The following is a 17,964-nucleotide window of genomic DNA, read 5'->3' on the forward strand; positions in this document are numbered from 1 at the left end:
CCACATGAATGTGATGATATGAGGATTAGAATAGTTGTGAAAAGACCCCCAAAGTCAGTAGAGCGTGGAGGAGAGGAAGCTTCCCACTTTAGAAAAAAAGAAGATTTAGTAGTAGACGTAACTCTTAATCTAACATGATAGCATGCAGTGCTTGTATATTTTTATATGCTCAAAATCCAACTACTGTAAGATAATTAATACATTTTAACCTCATTTATTTAAATTTTATTAATAAATACATTTATAAATATTGCAAAACTTACACAATTTAATACACTTTTCAGCTTGTAATCATTAATCAACACAGACTACTGACCTGTCGTAATATATTATTAATAACATCAATATTTCCTCGTTAAATCTTGACACTACAACACGTCTCTCACGCAAGCTTTACTTTATACAACAAGTACTTTACTTCCTCATGAAGCTTGAACTCACTCATGAAGCTGAGCTTCCCCATATAGTTCAGCATCCTCATAGAGCTGAGCTTCTTCATAAAAGCTGACCTTACTCATAGAGCTGAGCTTCTTCTTAAAGTTCAGCTTACTCAATTCTGAGCTTCCTTATAAATAATGTCTATTACGGTCAGAAAATTGATGTAATTTATTTGTATAAACTATTGCAAAACATACTGTACAACATATGACTGTAGTCATAAACATGTTGTTCTGCATATCACTTTATTATAAATATACCGTACTATATATGACTGCATCACAATCATCCTATACAACATATGACTAACATAAACATGTAGTTCTACTGTGCATATACAGGTAACTGTATCGTAAACATATTTTACTGCATATGACTGTCTTAAACATACTATATTACCTATCAATGTATCATAAACATTCTGTATTACATATAGTGGCTGTACAAGAATATAACAACTCTTGTATATATCTAAAAAAAAAAAGTGTATTATGACAACATACACACTGTACTACTTATGACTATTGTAAACATCATAAACATACTGTACTACAACATAAATATAATGTATTAAATAAACATACTGTATTAAATAAACATACTGTATTAAATAAACGTACTGTACTAAATAAACATACGGTACTAAATAAACATACTATACTAAATAAACATACTGTACTACATATGATTGTATTATAACATGTACATGATGTACTGCAACATAAATACTGTGTACCGTATGACCATTGTAAATAACATAACATACTGTACTACACATGACTGTATTATGACAACATAAACATTGTACTAACATTAACTCTGTATCATAAACAGCAGAGCAACATAATGATACACACACACACACACGAGTCAGTTATACAAACTAACTATTACTAGTAATACACAAAATATTTATCTTTTACTAATCAGTTTACATCACACCACAAGTTAATGTATACTTGTACTAATACTGTAAGTTCCACACTGGTTTACCTTATAGTACACACCGGTTTATCATAGAGGCCACACTGGTTTGTTTTTGAGGCTATATTAGTGTACCCTTTAGTACACAAACTAGTTTACTTTAAATGTTAGGACTGGTTTATATAAACATTTTAACATAAATCTTGGTGTTAAAAGTGTTAATTATCTTTAAACATTATAACGGTTTTTGTACAAGTGATATCTTTCAACGTTTCAGCATATATATTTATACCGTAAGTTCCATATTTAAACATTTTAACATAGAATTTGGTGTCACAAAACCATAGTTTCATGTTACTATTTTTGTAAATTATAAACACGAGAACTCAAGCAACAACAGTAGATAAAATAGACTTTTGCTTAATCCATTAAGTTCGATCAACTGTTTTTTTGCACCATGTGTTAAAAAATTGTAACGGTAAAACGTCTAGAATGTTTAATGCAGTTTAATGAATTTATTTTAATACAGCTGCAGGAGGTACAGCTATATAGAGAAGTACAACTGCAGGAGGTATGGTGTTCCTCGAGGGTGTCTGGTGTTCTTCAAGTTTGTGTGTTCTTCACTAGGCTTCCTGTTGATGTGAGGTGTGAGGATTCTTGTCATGTCCCACACTAGGCTTCTTGTTGATGTGATGGTTCTTGTGCGTTTTCCACATTAGAATCCCTGTTGACTTGATGGTTCTTGTGTGTGTTCCACACTAGGCTTAATCTTACTTTGATGGCTCTTGTATTTGTTGTACACTAGGTTTCCTTTTGCTGTGATGGCTCTTGTGTTTGTTGTACACTAGGTTTCCTTTTGCTGTGATGGCTCTTGTGTTTGTTGTACACTAGGTGTCCTTTTGGTGTGATGGCTCTTGTGTTTGTTGTACACTAGGCTTCCTCTTCCTGTGATGGCTCTTGTGTTTGTTGTACACTAGGTTTTCTTTTGCTGTGATGGCTCTTGTGTTTGTTGTACACTAGGTTTCCTTTTGCTGTGATGGCTCTTGTGTTTGTTGTACACTAGGCTTCCTCTTCCTGTGATGGCTCTTGTGTGGGCGCCGCTGTGTATTTTTGCTCGGCGGGGCTGGTGATTTTCTTGTTCTTCTTCCTAAGTTATGAGTAACGTCTTGCTTTAATACTCTTCAGAAAATGTTAATGGTGTGTGTTTTTATATTGCAAGATGAGCTCAAAATTACTTAGAATCATAAAGCTACTAAAAATAGCCTATAATCTATCAAATTAAATTAAGTTAGGTCTACATTACTAAATTAACGAACGTTCTTAAGTGTTCTTTAGATCACTTTCATTTAGTAAAAATCATTCTGAAACATCAGTACTTAAAAAATCACAATTGTCACATCACAACAGTGGGTAAACTCAGTACTGATTAAACATCACAAAGATGTTAAAGGCAACACAGATACCAAGATGAGAACAGTGTTTAGTGAGAGCAAAAACACCTGAAATAAACATTATTAAATAACTCACACGAGGTAAACAGCTAGACCAACGATGAGTAAGATGCCCAAGAGCGCGCCTAAGACCGACCCGACGATTACCCCGACGTTGGCCTGGACTGTGGTACCTAGGAGAGACGGGTCAGTATTTCGGGTAAAGAGGGCAGTGGAAAGTAAGCAAATGTTGGTGGCAGAGTATCGGTAAGACTACAGGTATACATGGACTCTCTTGGTGTACATTACGGGGATTACCTGGACTGTCTGGTGTACATGATGGGTATGCCCTGGATTGTAATGGTGTACATGGAAGGTATTATATGGACTGTCTTGGTGATGATGACAGATAGTACCTGGACAATGTGAGAGAAGAGGTAATAGGTACTACGTGGACTATCTGATGGTGGGGAAGACATGAAGGGGGGTTACTAGTTATATCTGAGGGGAGCTGGCAGTACCATCATTGCCAGGCATTATTGTTTAGATTTTATTTGTAAGGGAACCATTCCAGCAGTAACAAGAGTGCTCCTCACCACCATACGTTGTCAATGATGACTCGAAAACGTAGCCTTGATCATCGAGGGCGACCACTAGGACCCCGAGCCTCAGCAGGTCCTTAGTGCCTACCATCTGTTGAGTACAGTGGCCCACCTGCCAGGGGTCTCCCACAGCCTGGCACCGGTAGTCCGCAGGAGAAAGGATCCTCGCCGGGTCATTGGGGTCGAACACCACCACCTCCACCCTATTGGGCGTCCTGGAGAATGCTACTTGTACCGTTAGGTTGTCACCAGACCTCTCCAGCTGTGCTATCTCTGGAGTTTCTGATGGCAGCAACAAAATAGGACTTGTACATTTTGGAGAAATATAAGGTTTAATCATAATTTTTCTATTACATTAGGTTTAGATGTTTCATAAGTAAAACAGAACGCTGTTATGAAGTTAAGATATTGTAGCTATGAAATTGTTGTGTATTATTGATAGTATATTATAGGTGACAGATAATTGTGTTCCAAGATAAAGTGACTGGAATATAAATGTTGTTATTTAGCCTCATAACAGCTGCTAACATCTTCACTCGAGCTTGTGCTTACTTTGAAACCTGCTGATGGTATCGTCGCACACTTGTACTGGATTTTTACCGCCAGTGTCGGCGTTATAGCAGCGAGGAATCTCCTGAGGCAGCGTGGCATCCAGGAAGTAACAAGGACTATCCTCTTGCCTGCACACCATACTCCCCACCTGCACCTCCTTCAGGTCACCCGTGTGCACTCTCAGGGAGGAGCCTGAGCTCCTGTACTCATCTCCCACCCAGGCCAGGCGCGACTTCTTGTCTGTTATTCCCAAAGAACCATAATTAGACGTGTAACTTTTCTAGTACGTTATTTTCGGTAAATATATTAAAACTGTTGGCGCTTGTCTGTTGTCCACGCTCCCAGCCAAACGTTCTCTATACGAAAGGCTTCTTATATATAATATTTCAAATTTTGTTGGCGCTCCATACCCTGAGTACTGACATTGTTAGACTACATAAAAATAAATGACGATTAGGCGATATACTTTAACATTAACGAAGAACAAAGACCCGAAGAGGTGTTGTCAACGTCTCATTCTTGACTTACCCTTGATGTCGAGAAGCTGGTAGCAGATACCAACAGTAATGTCACTCAGGTTCCTCGCGACCACAAACACATACCGGGAATCCGTTAACTCAGCATCAAACACAATCTCTGTTTGTGAGCCATTGTTAGGCAGGCTCAAGAAGTTCTTCTCTGTTGCGTTATCCTCCAGTCTCAGAGTCCAGTTACCTAGATTTTTCATAGGCTCGTGGTCGGCTAAGACGACCATGACGTTGTGGTCTCTGGCGAGCGGGCTGGAGTCCTTCATCACCTTCCTGATCTCCAGTAGCTTCAGTTGTATTGTGCTACTCTTCATGTCTGCAATATAATCGTTGCAAGACAATGACATACCGAGTGTGTGTGTGTGTGTGTGTGTGTGTGTGTGTGTGTGTGTGTAATTACCTAAGTGTAATTACCTAAGTGTAGTTACAGGATGAGAGCTACGCTCGTGGTGTCCCGTCTTCCCAGCACTCTTTGTCATATAACGCTTTGAAACTACTGACGGTCTTGGCCTCCACCACCTTCTCACTTAACTTGTTCCAACCGTCTACCACTCTATTTGCGAAGGTGAATTTTCTTATATTTCTTCGGCATCTGTGTTTAGCTAGTTTAAATCTATGACTTATTTATCTATGATAATTATTATAAAATTATCTATGATTTTATTATTATAAAATTAAATCTATGTGTGTGTGTATGTGTGTGTGTGTGTGTGTGTGTGTGTGTGTACTCACCTATATGTACTCACCTATATGTGCTTGCAGGATCGAGCATTGACTCTTGGATCCCGCCTTTCTAGCTATCGGTTGTTTACAGCAATGACTCCAATGACTGTGTGTGTGTGTGTGTGTGTGTGTGTGTGTGTGTGTGTGTGTGTGTGTGTGTGTGTGTGTGTGTGTGTGTGTGTGTGTGTGTGTGTGTGTGTGTGTGTGTGTTGAGGCTATCACAGACCTCAGCTCTTAGATCAAATTTTTTTTAACTATGTTCCTATGAAATACGAAATATTGTTATTGCATGCTATCACCGAATAATTGGTAGTTTGAGCAGGTAATTTATATTAGTATAATTATTTAGTCATTCTTTATGTATTTATGATTTTTTGTTACTGAATTATTTGTATAACGCTAGGATTCTGTATTCTGAGATGGGTGAAATTTGTCTTACACTCGTAACATAGATTTTTATATGGCATGCACTTATGAGATTTATTTTAAGTAGGCCTACTAATTATATATATATATATATATATATATATATATATATATATATATATATATATATATATATTTATATATATATTATTAAATATGACCGAAAAAGTAAGATTAATAATTCTAACACGAATTTTCTCAATCTTTCGTACATTACGCTTCACTGTTGGAGGTAAATCAAAAATCACTTCTCCAAAATTCATTTTTATTTCTAGTCTGACGCGACACGGGCGCGTTTCGTAAAACTTATTACATTTTCAAAGACTTCACAAATACACAACTGATTAGAACTTGCGTTTCCCTGATTTTATATCTACATTTGAGTGAGGTGGGAAGGGTGATGTGGCATTACATTTGAGTGAGGTGGGAAGGGTGATGTGGCATTAACACAAGACAGAACACTAGGGGATATTAATAGGGTATTAAAAGTATCAACACAAGACAGAACAGAAACAATGGGTATTGAATAGAAGTGTTTGTAGAAAGCCTATTGGTCCATATTTCTTGATGCTTCTATATTGGAGCGGAGTCTTGAGGTGGGTAGAATATAGTTGTGCAATAATTGGCTGTTGATTGCTGGTGTTGACTTCTTGATGTGTAGTGCCTCGCAAACGTCAAGCCGCCTGCTATCGCTGTATCTATCGATGATTTCTGTGTTGTTTACTAGGATTTCTCTGGCGATGGTTTGGTTATGGGAAGAGATTATATGTTCCTTAATGGAGCCCTGTTGTTTATGCATCGTTAAACGCCTAGAAAGAGATGTTGTTGTCTTGCCTATATACTGGGTTTTTTGGAGCTTACAGTCCCCAAGTGGGCATTTGAAGGCATAGACGACGTTAGTCTCTTTTAAAGCGTTCTGTTTTGTGTCTGGAGAGTTTCTCATGAGTAGGCTGGCCGTTTTTCTGGTTTTATAGTAAATCGTCAGTTGTATCCTCTGATTTTTGTCTGTAGGGATAACTACAGACAAAAATCAGAGGATACAACTGACGATTTACTATAAAACCAGAAAAACGGCCAGCCTACTCATGAGAAACTCTCCAGACACAAAACAGAACGCTTTAAAAGAGACTAACGTCGTCTATGCCTTCAAATGCCCACTTGGGGACTGTAAGCTCAAAAAAACCCAGTATATAGGCAAGACAACAACATCTCTTTCTAGGCGTTTAACGATGCATAAACAACAGGGCTCCATTAAGGAACATATAATCTCTTCCCATAACCAAACCATCGCCAGAGAAATCCTAGTAAACAACACAGAAATCATCGATAGATACAGCGATAGCAGGCGGCTTGACGTTTGCGAGGCACTACACATCAAGAAGTCAACACCAGCAATCAACAGCCAATTATTGCACAACTATATTCTACCCACCTCAAGACTCCGCTCCAATATAGAAGCATCAAGAAATATGGACCAATAGGCTTTCTACAAACACTTCTATGCAATACCCATTGTTTCTGTTCTGTCTTGTGTTGATACTTTTAATACCCTATTAATATCCCCTAGTGTTCTGTCTTGTGTTAATGCCACATCACCCTTCCCACCTCACTCAAATGTAATGCCACATCACCCTTCCCACCTCACTCAAATGTAGATATAAAATCAGGGAAACGCAAGTTCTAATCAGTTGTGTATTTGTGAAGTCTTTGAAAATGTAATAAGTTTTACGAAACGCGCCCGTGTCGCGTCAGACTAGAAATAAAAATGAATTTTGGAGAAGTGATTTTTGATTTACCTCCAACAGTGAAGCGTAATGTACGAAAGATTGAGAAAATTCGTGTTAGAATTATTAATCTTACTTTTTCGGTCATATTTAATAATATATATATATATATATATATATATATATATATATATATATATATATATATATATATATATATATATATATATATATATATATATATATATATGATGTACTCACATAGTCTACGAATGTACTCCACATCTAAGGCCCAGGTGAGGCCCAGCACTGCCACCAGAAGCAGGCACCTCGCTGTCGCCATCTGCATGCTTGGTGGGAGATAAGGCAGAGGAAGCATATTAGTGCCTTTGTGAATGGGGGGTAGGGAGGACTTGTATTAGTGGGTGAGGGGGTAGGTATAGGTGGTTGTAACACGGGTAGGGTTTCTCGTCTTTATCTTTCCTTCTATTCCCCCTCTACCCGTATTCTTACTTTTTTTTTATTCTCTACAAGGGGTAGAGGGTATACGGGTAGAGGGGGAGAAGAAGGAAAGATAAGTAGAGAAACCCTCCCCGTGTTACATGGTGAAGGGAAGGCATTTATAGGTGGGGGGGTATAGAAACAGGTGGGACAAACAAAACTTAAGTGGAACAAGTTAAGCTTAGGTTAGGCAAAGAGAATTTAGATTGGGTAATATAAACTTAAAGAAACAAAGGGTAGTTAGACGTTGAGTTAGACAAGTTAGTTAGACAAGCAAATTGAGCCTGACCGAAGCAAATAAATCTTAAGTGAAGAAAGGATAACTGCGTAAAAGGTTGGCAGTGTGTGACAGTGAAAAAACGCAGCAAGGCAAGATGAGTTTACGTGACAAGAATACTGCAACTCTTGAACGAGACAGGAGGCCGCGCTGATAACCGTAAAACACACCAGATAACGAACGATATCGGGCGAACAAAGACCCAGCGTGGAATCCACTGGTAAACAAGTTTGCTTGTCTCTGAGCTCAACTCTCCACGCCTGTAGCTGGTGAGACACTGATCGTGTCAAGACGATGGTACCCGCGCATGAGAGCTAAGAAATCTCACATCATGATCGCGTATTAATTATGAAGAAACGTACATTTTCCGTACTTTGATGGATGGTCTTATGAGAAATAATCTATTTTTCCCCGTTCTTTGTCTCATATCAAGTGAGGTCATTGTATCATGTCAAGTGAGGTCACTGTATCATGTCAAGTGAGGTCACTGTATCATGTCAGGTGAGGTCATTGTATCATGTCAGGTGAGGTCATTGTATCATGCCAGGTGAGGTCATTGTATCATGTCAAGTGAGGTCATTGTATCATGTCAAGTGAGGTCATTGTATCATGTATGTCAAGTTAGGTCATTGTATTGGTCAAGTCAGATGGGATCATTCTACCTAGCTAAACAACATACGGACAGTAACAAATAATATCCACGTTGAATCCTTCAGGTGTAGCTGGGGGGGGGGGGGGGGGGGGGGGTTACAGATCCAATAGGCGATATTTTCAAGCCAAATTCAGCTATCAGTGCGCACTAAGATCATCCCAGACCAACTCACCAGTTCGTTTGAAGATTATATTATACCAACTAGGAATAAATAACATGAGAAACACAATTATTAGCCTTTAGTACAACTATGTACATAATATTATTTTAGCCATTGCTGGAAAATTCCAGCCAAAATATTACCTACCAACCGTAAACAAATACTGGCTTTGAAAAGTCCTTGTTACTTACTGTGTACGATATTTAGCGCGAAGAGGAGGGAGTTGTAGGCTACCTTGGCCAGGAACAGCGATGAGGGGTTTCTTCGTGTGTAGGCTACCTTGGCCAGGAATACTGGAGGAGCACTGATGTGGGTCGCTCCGTGTATGTGTAAGCTACCTTGGCCAGGAACACTAACGTGTGTCGCCCCGTTTACGAACTACCTCAGAGAAGAAGACTGCAGGAACACTAGTGTCGTGGTTTGCTCCGTGCACCTGAAGGCCGAGTGTATGCGTGACAGGTCTTGAAGCGTAGATAACACCGACAACACCAGCTACTCTCCCTGTAGTCACCCAACACACTACTTGCGCACTTAACGTTAAGTACCGACACTTGTGGAGGGAACAGCAAGACAAGGGTCCTACTGTACGAGTGGAGATGTAAAGGCGAAGTCCACGAGAGTTGCCTTTCAAATATACGAAGAACTAACCGGAACTGCAATCAACGACCGGCAACTCCTCGCGTTCTGCGTCATCCCGGAAGACCAATAGGAGGCGTCATGGCAGGTGACAGCTTGGGGGGTGTTAACGGATATAGATAAAACTTTTGGAAAATAACATTCCGCGGTTAATACTATCATTCCGGAAGTCAACTTAATCATCTTACTGAAATAGTTTTGTAACTGTTTCAGAGGAAAGACCGAATTAGTAGTTTGAGAAGTACTCACCACGAGTCAGTGACGTTCAGGACTCTCACCACGAGACAGTGACGTCCAGGACTCTCACCACGAGTCAGTGACATTCAGGACTCTCTCATCACGCGTCAGTGACGTCCAGGACTCTCGCCACGAGTCAGTGACGTCCAGGACTCTGTCGCCACGAGTCAGTGACGTCCAGGACTCTCACCACGAGTCAGTGACGTCCAGGACTCTCGCCACGAGTCAGTGACGTCCAGGACTCTCACCACGAGTCAGTGACGCCCAGGACTCTCACCATGAGTCAGTGACGTCCAGGACTCTCACCACGAGTCAGTGACGTCCAGGACTCTCACCATGAGTCAGTGACGTCCAGGACTCTCACCACGAGTCAGTGACGTCCAGGACTCTCACCATGAGTCAGTGACGTCCAGGACTCTCACCACGAGTCAGTGACGTCCAGGACTCTCACCACGAGTCAGTGACGTCCAGGACTCTCTCGCCACGAGTAAATACTGCCTAAATAGAAAACAGTAATTTCTCAGTTATAAATGGGCATAAGCACGTACTGTAGTTTTATAAACAGCTAAGCCTAGGGATGGTTAGGTTAGGCGTTATGATTCTCTTGGCAAATGTTTGTATTTGCGCAATATTTTAAGGTATTTATTAGGCTGCACTTCGAACACAGGAAGTGAGACACTGCAGAATAATTCAAAAGTAATCAGTGGTGAGTTAATGATAAGAGTTCGTCCTCATAATCATAAGAGTCCGTCCTCATAAACAATGCTCAAGTGCTCGCTATCATTATTTATGGATATTGCTATAATATGTATCTCCTGTTAGTACATTTTTAATATTGAATTGTTACCAGGTTTTAATATTAAATATTTATATATTTATCCTTCAATATTTATATATTTATCCTTAAATATTTATATATTTATCCTTAAATATATTTATATTTATTTAAATATTTAATTTATTTAAATATTTAATTTATTTAGGGCGCCTGACAGCTGAGTGGACAACGCTTCGGATTCATAGTCCTGACCTTCCGGGTTCGATCCCCGGTGGAGGTGGAGACAAATGGGCAAAATGTTTCTTTCACCCCTGATGCCCCTGTTATCTAGCAGTAAATAGGTACCTGGGAGTTAGACAGCTGCTTCCTGGGGGGGGGGGGGGGGTGTAACAAAAAGGAGGCCTGGTCGAGGACCGGGCCGCGGGGACGCTAAGCCCCGAAATTATCTCAAGATAATATCAAGATAACCAATCCTGTTATCCAATCCATGAGCAGCGATCCTGCGAGATGTGTAACCACCTTACTATATGAGGGGTTTGAGCAGGATAAATCCTCTTACTATATGAGGGGGGTTTGAGCAGGATAAACCACCTTACTATATGAGGGCATGAGCAGGATAAATCCTCTTACTATATGAGGGGTTTGAGCAGGATAAACCACCTTACTATATGAGGGCATGAGCAGGATAAATCCTCTTACTATATGAGGGGTTTGAGCAGGATTAACTACCATATTATACAAGGTCTTGAGCAGGATAAACCTCCCTTATTATATGAGGGTTTGAGCAGGACAAATTACGTTATTATATGAGGTCTTGAGCAGGATAAACCACCGTATTATATAAGGGTTTGAGCAGGATAAACCACCTTACTGTATGAAGGCATGAACAATTTTTTATTAATAATTTCAATCAAACAGGCGATAATAGTAATTACAGGATAAAAATATCCAAAAAACAGGTCGAGTATTTTATTTTATATTATATATAGAATAAGAAACAAATCTAATTAAAAAACATAGGAGTTTCTTGTTTACCTGCCGATGAAATATAAGGAAGACACACAATGTAATTCTGACATGTGCACTTGACTATGTGGCTGTTGACAGCATTAATGATCTCGTCAATATTAAGGTGCCACAGTAAGGAAACTTAGCAAGCAAACTAAGTGACTCCTTGCTAAAGCAACTCACAAATTATTGTTTAATTCCGGACTTTTGATTCCGGTTGATTTCGACTCCTTTTTAATTCCAGTTGTTTAATTTCGGACTTTTGTTTTTGATAACTTGTGTCGCCAATGCTTCATGTTATCCATATGGCTACCGGTTGGAAGGGGTGGAGGAAGTAGAAATAGCCTAAGCTACTCTATCCCTGTGTGATGTATTTTATTGTCCCAATAAACGTGCTTGAACTTGAACTTAAACCGGCAGGAATTGTGCATCAAATGTCATTCAACAGTACTAAACCATAATGTGAATAAGGAGGCACAAACTGAGTTCTATTTTTTATTACATTTTATGCTATGGCTATATACTGTGATTATGACTAAAGCTATACACTATGAGCACCAAACTTAATCCCAACACGGAACGCAATGAGGAAAGGTTACTGTAATTAAACGTAATATAAATAATATGGTATTGACATAAATTACTGCAATGTTGCGAGAAAATATAATCTATACATATACACACTGGACAGAGACAAGCGAATAACTTGTTTGGTAGAAGTCCTTCAGAAGGTCAGCAGGCCGATTAGGGGTCCTTGTGGGGGCAATCTTCTATTGAGGCTTTTCTTATATTCCCATGTCCTGCGATCCTCTAAAAACCTTTTACGATTGCGACCCTCCGAAAGACTCCATTGTTCCTAAAAGACTCCGTTGTTCCTCAAACCATCCTTTGTTCCTTAAAGAGTCCGTTGTTCTTCAGACTCCGTTGTTCTTCAAAGATTCCGTTATTTTTCAAAGACTCCGTTGTTCCCCAAAGTCCCTGTTGTTCCTCAAAGATTCCTTTTTTCCTCACAAATGCCATAGAAATGTTAAGTGAGGCGTCGACACTTTACTACGTGCATTTCAGTGCTGGTTAGTGTCATTAGATCCCTTGATGTCATGTGAGATGAGCTAGCTGAATGGGAAAGCTTAATTAACTCGGCTGATTAATATGGTAATCTCGAGGACACGGGGGAGAAATTAGCTGATCGGATAAAGGTGTAAACAAACTTAGAAATATGTGGATGATTTGTAAAGAAAATTTATGCAAATATGTAATTTATTGTACAAATTGTTCATAAATAGTTTAACATAGTATTGTTTACTTATTCAATGTGTTATAATTTGTAATAACTTGTCATAACAAAGAAAGGTGAGGTTAAAGTTAGTGTGTGTGTATGTGTGCGTGCGTGCGTGAGTATCAGTTGACAAATTTATTTGATCGTAATATCTGAGACCTGTCAAGTAAACTTATTTACATTTAGTTTAATAATTGTGTAAACAAAAAATTCCTGGGTAGTAACTGTTAGTTTCAGATCGCTTATGCCTCCATAGTACAGAACATGCCTATTGATCCCCTCAAAATTTGCTCTGACCTTTACCTAAGGCAGTTTAGAGAAGACGTGTTGAAGGCGCCCGAAGCCTATTGCCTTACGAAACCATGTGTCACAGCTCTAGATAAGGAGTCAGCAGCCTTCTTGACAACTCCCCTAAGCTGTCTCAGGCAGAGGTCACAGTACAGTTTGAGGGGAAGAATTATACCCTTTTTCTATACTTTAGGGACATAAATAATCTGAAAATACACTTAATCCCCAGGAACAAAAACAATATGTTTATATTGTGTTGTTGTTAGAGGCGACCTTTTAGATCTGATTAATGTTCTGGCGAGTTTGGTTTACACAAAAGTAATGGAATATTTCTCATCTTTAATAATGGAATGTCAATCTTGACGAGACAGAAGTTTAATTTATAATTGTTTACTTTTAAGCATTTGAGGCATTAACACAGGGAACCATACACACTGATATACATCTTGGTGTATGTGGACTACCACACACACACACACACACACACACACACACACACACACACACACACACACACACACACACACACATATATACATACATACATACATACATACATACATACATACATACATACATACATACATACATACATACATACATACACACACACACACACACACACACACACACACACACACACACACACACACACACACACACACACACACACACACACACACACACACACACACCTGCTCGTCAAAGCCACACCAGGGAGCCAAATATGAGGTATTGGGTATTGTACACATGGTATCTACTTCTCCCTGAGCTCTTAATTCTGCAGATCCCAGCACTAGCCCTGCATTGGTCCCATACAACACTGTCACAAGGGCTTCAACTATTTTGAAATGCTGTTTTGAAGAGTTAATGCATCACAAAGTAACAGTTGAACGCCAAAGATGAAAAGAACTACGTTTTCAGCATGTGTTTTAATTCCTAGTACCACGTGTTAAAATTAAAAAATCTATTGGCCAAGAGTAGTCTTCTGAGCATCTACTCGTTGTAAGCTCTCGTGTTGCTTCTTGAAGCTATATGATTACACGGATATAGTATGACGTCAGGGGTGTATAGAGTGATGTCACGGGTATATGACGTCAGGGGAGGACTTTGTTGGCCTTGGCAGTCTTCACCATCCCCTCCCTGTGCTCTCGCCACGAGTCCTGGAGGAATGCAATGTCAGTAAACAGGAAAATCAAGGAGTGACATATATAAGTTATGATGTGGAGTAATGGCCCCGTCACCACTTATTTATCATGCAAGACTTCCAACTGTGGTTAATATCTTGCGTGAAAATCACACCGCACGCTATCCCTTCCTCTAATACTGCTGCTACCTACTTCCTACTCCCTTACAAACTAGCTTTCCAGCTACACTAATGTTCCAGGTACTCTAGAGTTCCGGGCAGTCTGAGTACTAGCTTCCTAACACAGGAACACATGACGCTTACTAGCGGGTCAAGTGGCACAGACCACACCGGACTCACTAACGTGCTAGCAGTGCAGGAGGACACAACTCACCCACTAGCTGGTATTGGAGAGAGTAGTCGCTACTGGCGCTTGTCCCAGACGTCTCGCTCCCCATTCATCGTATATGTACTGTGGGCGGAATCTACAGATTAGACCGGGACAGAAGTAATATATATATATATATATATATATATATATATATATATATATATATATGTATGTATGTATGGGCCAATAGGCCCATACATGGGTAATAATAGCATAAGATAGTACATATTAAAAATGAATTAGTGAGACAAATGTCTATCAATGATTCTACTCAAATCGGCCTTTAACTGATCAATCAAAAATGGATCAAAATTATATAAACCACAGCTAATATTCAAATTACATGATTTTGTAATCTGTATTAAAGCAGATTCAATTATGTTGATATTGAATGTATAACTTCAAGTCTCTGTACTCTAATAAACCCAATGTACCTTCTTGTATATAAATAAATAGAATATATAAAATAAATAAAAATAAAAAATAGAGATGTTAGGAAGTTTTTATTTAACGTGAGAGTAGTGGGGAAATGGAATGACCTAAATGAGAACATTATGAAAGCTAACACTATTCATAGCTTTAAAACAAGGTATGATAGAGAGGAAGGATAGGAAACATTGCTTTAAGCAACCGAAGATTAGAAAGGAGGTTGGTTAGAAAGCTAACTCTCGATCCTGCAGGCGCAAATTGGTGAGTGCACACACACTTACCTCTGCGGGCGCCATCTCCTGGTCATTAAGAGCTTTTCGCTCTTTTTTCTTGACCTGCTGACGCTTCCTGCGGGTGAGACACAGGCGGTGAGCATAGTGTAGGCTGCTCTCATTATTGTTGTTGTAACTGTCATTATCACATATATATAATTGATTCATAGTTAAAGTGAGATGCACGTTCAAGTTGCTGAAGGTGTGTGTGTGTGTTTGTGTGTGCGTGCGTGTGTGTGTGCGTGCGTGTGTGTGCACGTGCGCGCGCTCACCTAACCGCTGACTTAAAGCTACACAAGAAGATTCCATGGTTCCTTACACAAAGAAGAAGATGACACAGGCGAGGATGGTGACCCCCAAGACGCCACCGAGGACTGCTCCAACCACGGAGCTGCCACCACCTGATGGGGAAGGTCAAGCAGAGGTCACACACACTACGCTGAGGGTACAGCCGGGTCACAACTTACACACACCAGTCTTGCCCATTCATTGATCATAACGAGAACGAAGCATATTAAGAGGTCATAGATGTATCAAGATAGGTCAGAGGTCACACAGGTCCCAGGACAGATACGGGCACGGGCGTGAGTCAGATGTGAGATACGGTAGGTCAGGGGTCAGATGTTGGCTTGGAAAGGTCAGGAAGGTAAGGAGCCAGTCAGGGCTTGGACGAGGTCAGGGGTCAAACAGGGATTGGGCGAGGTCAAAAGACAGATGACGGTCGACGAAGAGCAGGAGTAAGTTAAGACAGATTTAAGTTCAAGTAAGTTTACTGAGATAATACATCTCAGAAAGATAGAGTAGTTTAGGCTATTTCTACCCTCCATATGGTAGATGTAATTGAAATGTCATTAAAAGGTCAATCAGGTCATTCACGGGGATCGACGCAGATCAGAAGTCATGCAAATCCCTTGTCGAGTAAGGGACTCTCATAGTCAGGTCAGAGGTCAAGTGGGATGATGCAAAGGTAGAAATTACAAAATATCATCAGATTAGCTATCTTGCAAGAGTTAAAAGATTACAAGTTCGCGCGAGAACCTGAGGCCACGAATGTCTAATTATAACAAAAGTCATGTTATGTAGGACGTTAGAGAGCAGTCACACTCACACAGAAAATATAGTTATTCGAACATATTTACAAACAAAAAAATAAAGAACATGGAAAGTATGAATATCTTGCATATTCTGAACTGAGAACAATAAGTACAACACATTTTAAGTCTTCGTGTTCTTCAAGACCAGAATTGTTGTACATAATCGCTACATCCCTCAACCCACCTCCTGCAATCCCTCATACTGCGGCCATTATATCACTACAGTGTTTTCCTCAATGTTACATACAGTTCAAGGGGCGGTAACGAGGATACAGTGTCACATTAGAGTGCCATCCTTGTCATGGTACCCCATCATGTGGTTACTCCGACCGTAGCCTCAACCTGGAGTCAGTGTTACCAGAACTACAGTATCACCCTAGCCATCCTAGCCTAGCACCCTAGCCATCCTAGCCTAGCACCTTAGCCTCGGGCTGCCCTTATGTTCCTGTAACCTTCAAACAACCTCCCTCCTCTCCCTTCAACCAAAGCCCAAACCCCATTTATAGGCCATTTCAACCCATAATTCTGCCTTAGCTGAATTACTATAGTGCCATCTGAATTCTGTTACTTCTGAAACCCTCATAACATTGGTGCCACCTTAGACTTAGAACTAGCCCACCGTCAGTGCCCAACCAAATATCAGTGCCAGCCGGACTCACTGGTGTTTTGGTCCAGTATGGTCATCTGGGTGGCGTCGCCGCAGTGGGACTCGTCAGTGCAGGCCTGGACGACGAACACATTGCCCATCATGTCCTCCTCCGTCAGCGTCACCCTGGCACCGGACAACGTGGGAACTTAGTGTCTGAATGATAACATCACTCATACTATCACTCCTCTTATTATAATAACTAAAAACAACATAAATAACTTAAAAACATTAGCAATGATACTAAAACAACACTTTGTTTTGCTGCGTGGTCGTCAGCGACCGGTTCCTCAGGTCCCAGAGTCGCTCATATTAAATCTGTTTTTATTTTAAGATCTATTATAAAACCTGTTTTTAGCTTATGATCTATTGTGAACCTGTTCTTATCTCATCATTTATTGGAGCAAGAAAAATGGAGAAAATAATATATATGCGCTGAAATACGAAACATCTTGGAAGAACCAGGGGATGAAGAAGACCAGCTCCAGCCACTCCACAGCCTCACCAGAGAGGCAGCGCTTGTTGCTTCGCCCATCTCACCACGGAGAGGCTCTCGTTCTCGTAGAGACTCAGCTGGTAAAACTTGGCGTTCTCGACCGCTTCCCACTTGACATCCACCTCGCTACTCGACCTGATCGTCGTAGCCACAGGCCTCATTCCTGCCGGAAGAACAACACGAGCTTAACACTATGCGCACGGGACAGGTAATTCCGGTAATTATCAGGGGAAAGCGATCAACCATTATGAATATGTAACACATGGAATGGATAAGGGGACATGGAGCTGGGCTGTGAGGACTAGGTGAAGGAAAGGTGCCCAACCACTCGGATCATCGGGGTTCGAACGC

The 17,964-nt window shown here is 40.2% G+C and overlaps 2 protein-coding genes across 3 annotated transcripts in view; both read right to left on the minus strand.

Moving 5' to 3' along the window:
- Nucleotides 1-202: 202 nt before the first annotated feature.
- On the minus strand, nucleotides 203-9,555 carry LOC123763016 (uncharacterized). The gene is made up of 7 exons (XM_045749942.2): nucleotides 9,128-9,555; nucleotides 7,608-7,696; nucleotides 4,475-4,789; nucleotides 3,947-4,186; nucleotides 3,389-3,676; nucleotides 2,890-2,986; nucleotides 203-2,509 (listed from the first exon to the last, which is right to left on the minus strand). The coding sequence occupies exons 2-7, from the start codon at nucleotides 7,693-7,695 to the stop codon at nucleotides 2,422-2,424; spliced, it is 1,116 nt and encodes a 371-aa protein (XP_045605898.2). The 5' UTR covers nucleotide 7,696; nucleotides 9,128-9,555; the 3' UTR covers nucleotides 203-2,421.
- Nucleotides 9,556-12,077: 2,522 nt separating this feature from the next.
- The window catches only part of LOC123763017 (uncharacterized), a 52,070-nt gene continuing 46,183 nt past the window's right edge, over nucleotides 12,078-17,964 (minus strand). For both annotated transcript variants that reach the window (XM_069302176.1, XM_069302175.1), the window contains exons 38-43: nucleotides 17,623-17,776; nucleotides 17,131-17,243; nucleotides 15,697-15,778; nucleotides 15,387-15,453; nucleotides 14,680-14,757; nucleotides 12,078-14,322 (exon numbers count right to left, since the gene is read on the minus strand). In XM_069302176.1, the coding sequence (XP_069158277.1) occupies nucleotides 14,683-14,757; nucleotides 15,387-15,453; nucleotides 15,697-15,778; nucleotides 17,131-17,243; nucleotides 17,623-17,776 (491 nt within the window). In that variant the 3' untranslated portion in view covers nucleotides 12,078-14,322; nucleotides 14,680-14,682. The remainder of the gene's footprint in view (nucleotides 14,323-14,679; nucleotides 14,758-15,386; nucleotides 15,454-15,696; nucleotides 15,779-17,130; nucleotides 17,244-17,622; nucleotides 17,777-17,964) is intronic.

This window comes from Procambarus clarkii, chromosome 47 (assembly GCF_040958095.1).
Source record: "Procambarus clarkii isolate CNS0578487 chromosome 47, FALCON_Pclarkii_2.0, whole genome shotgun sequence".
In the NCBI taxonomy this organism is placed as follows: Eukaryota; Metazoa; Arthropoda; class Malacostraca; order Decapoda; family Cambaridae; genus Procambarus; species Procambarus clarkii.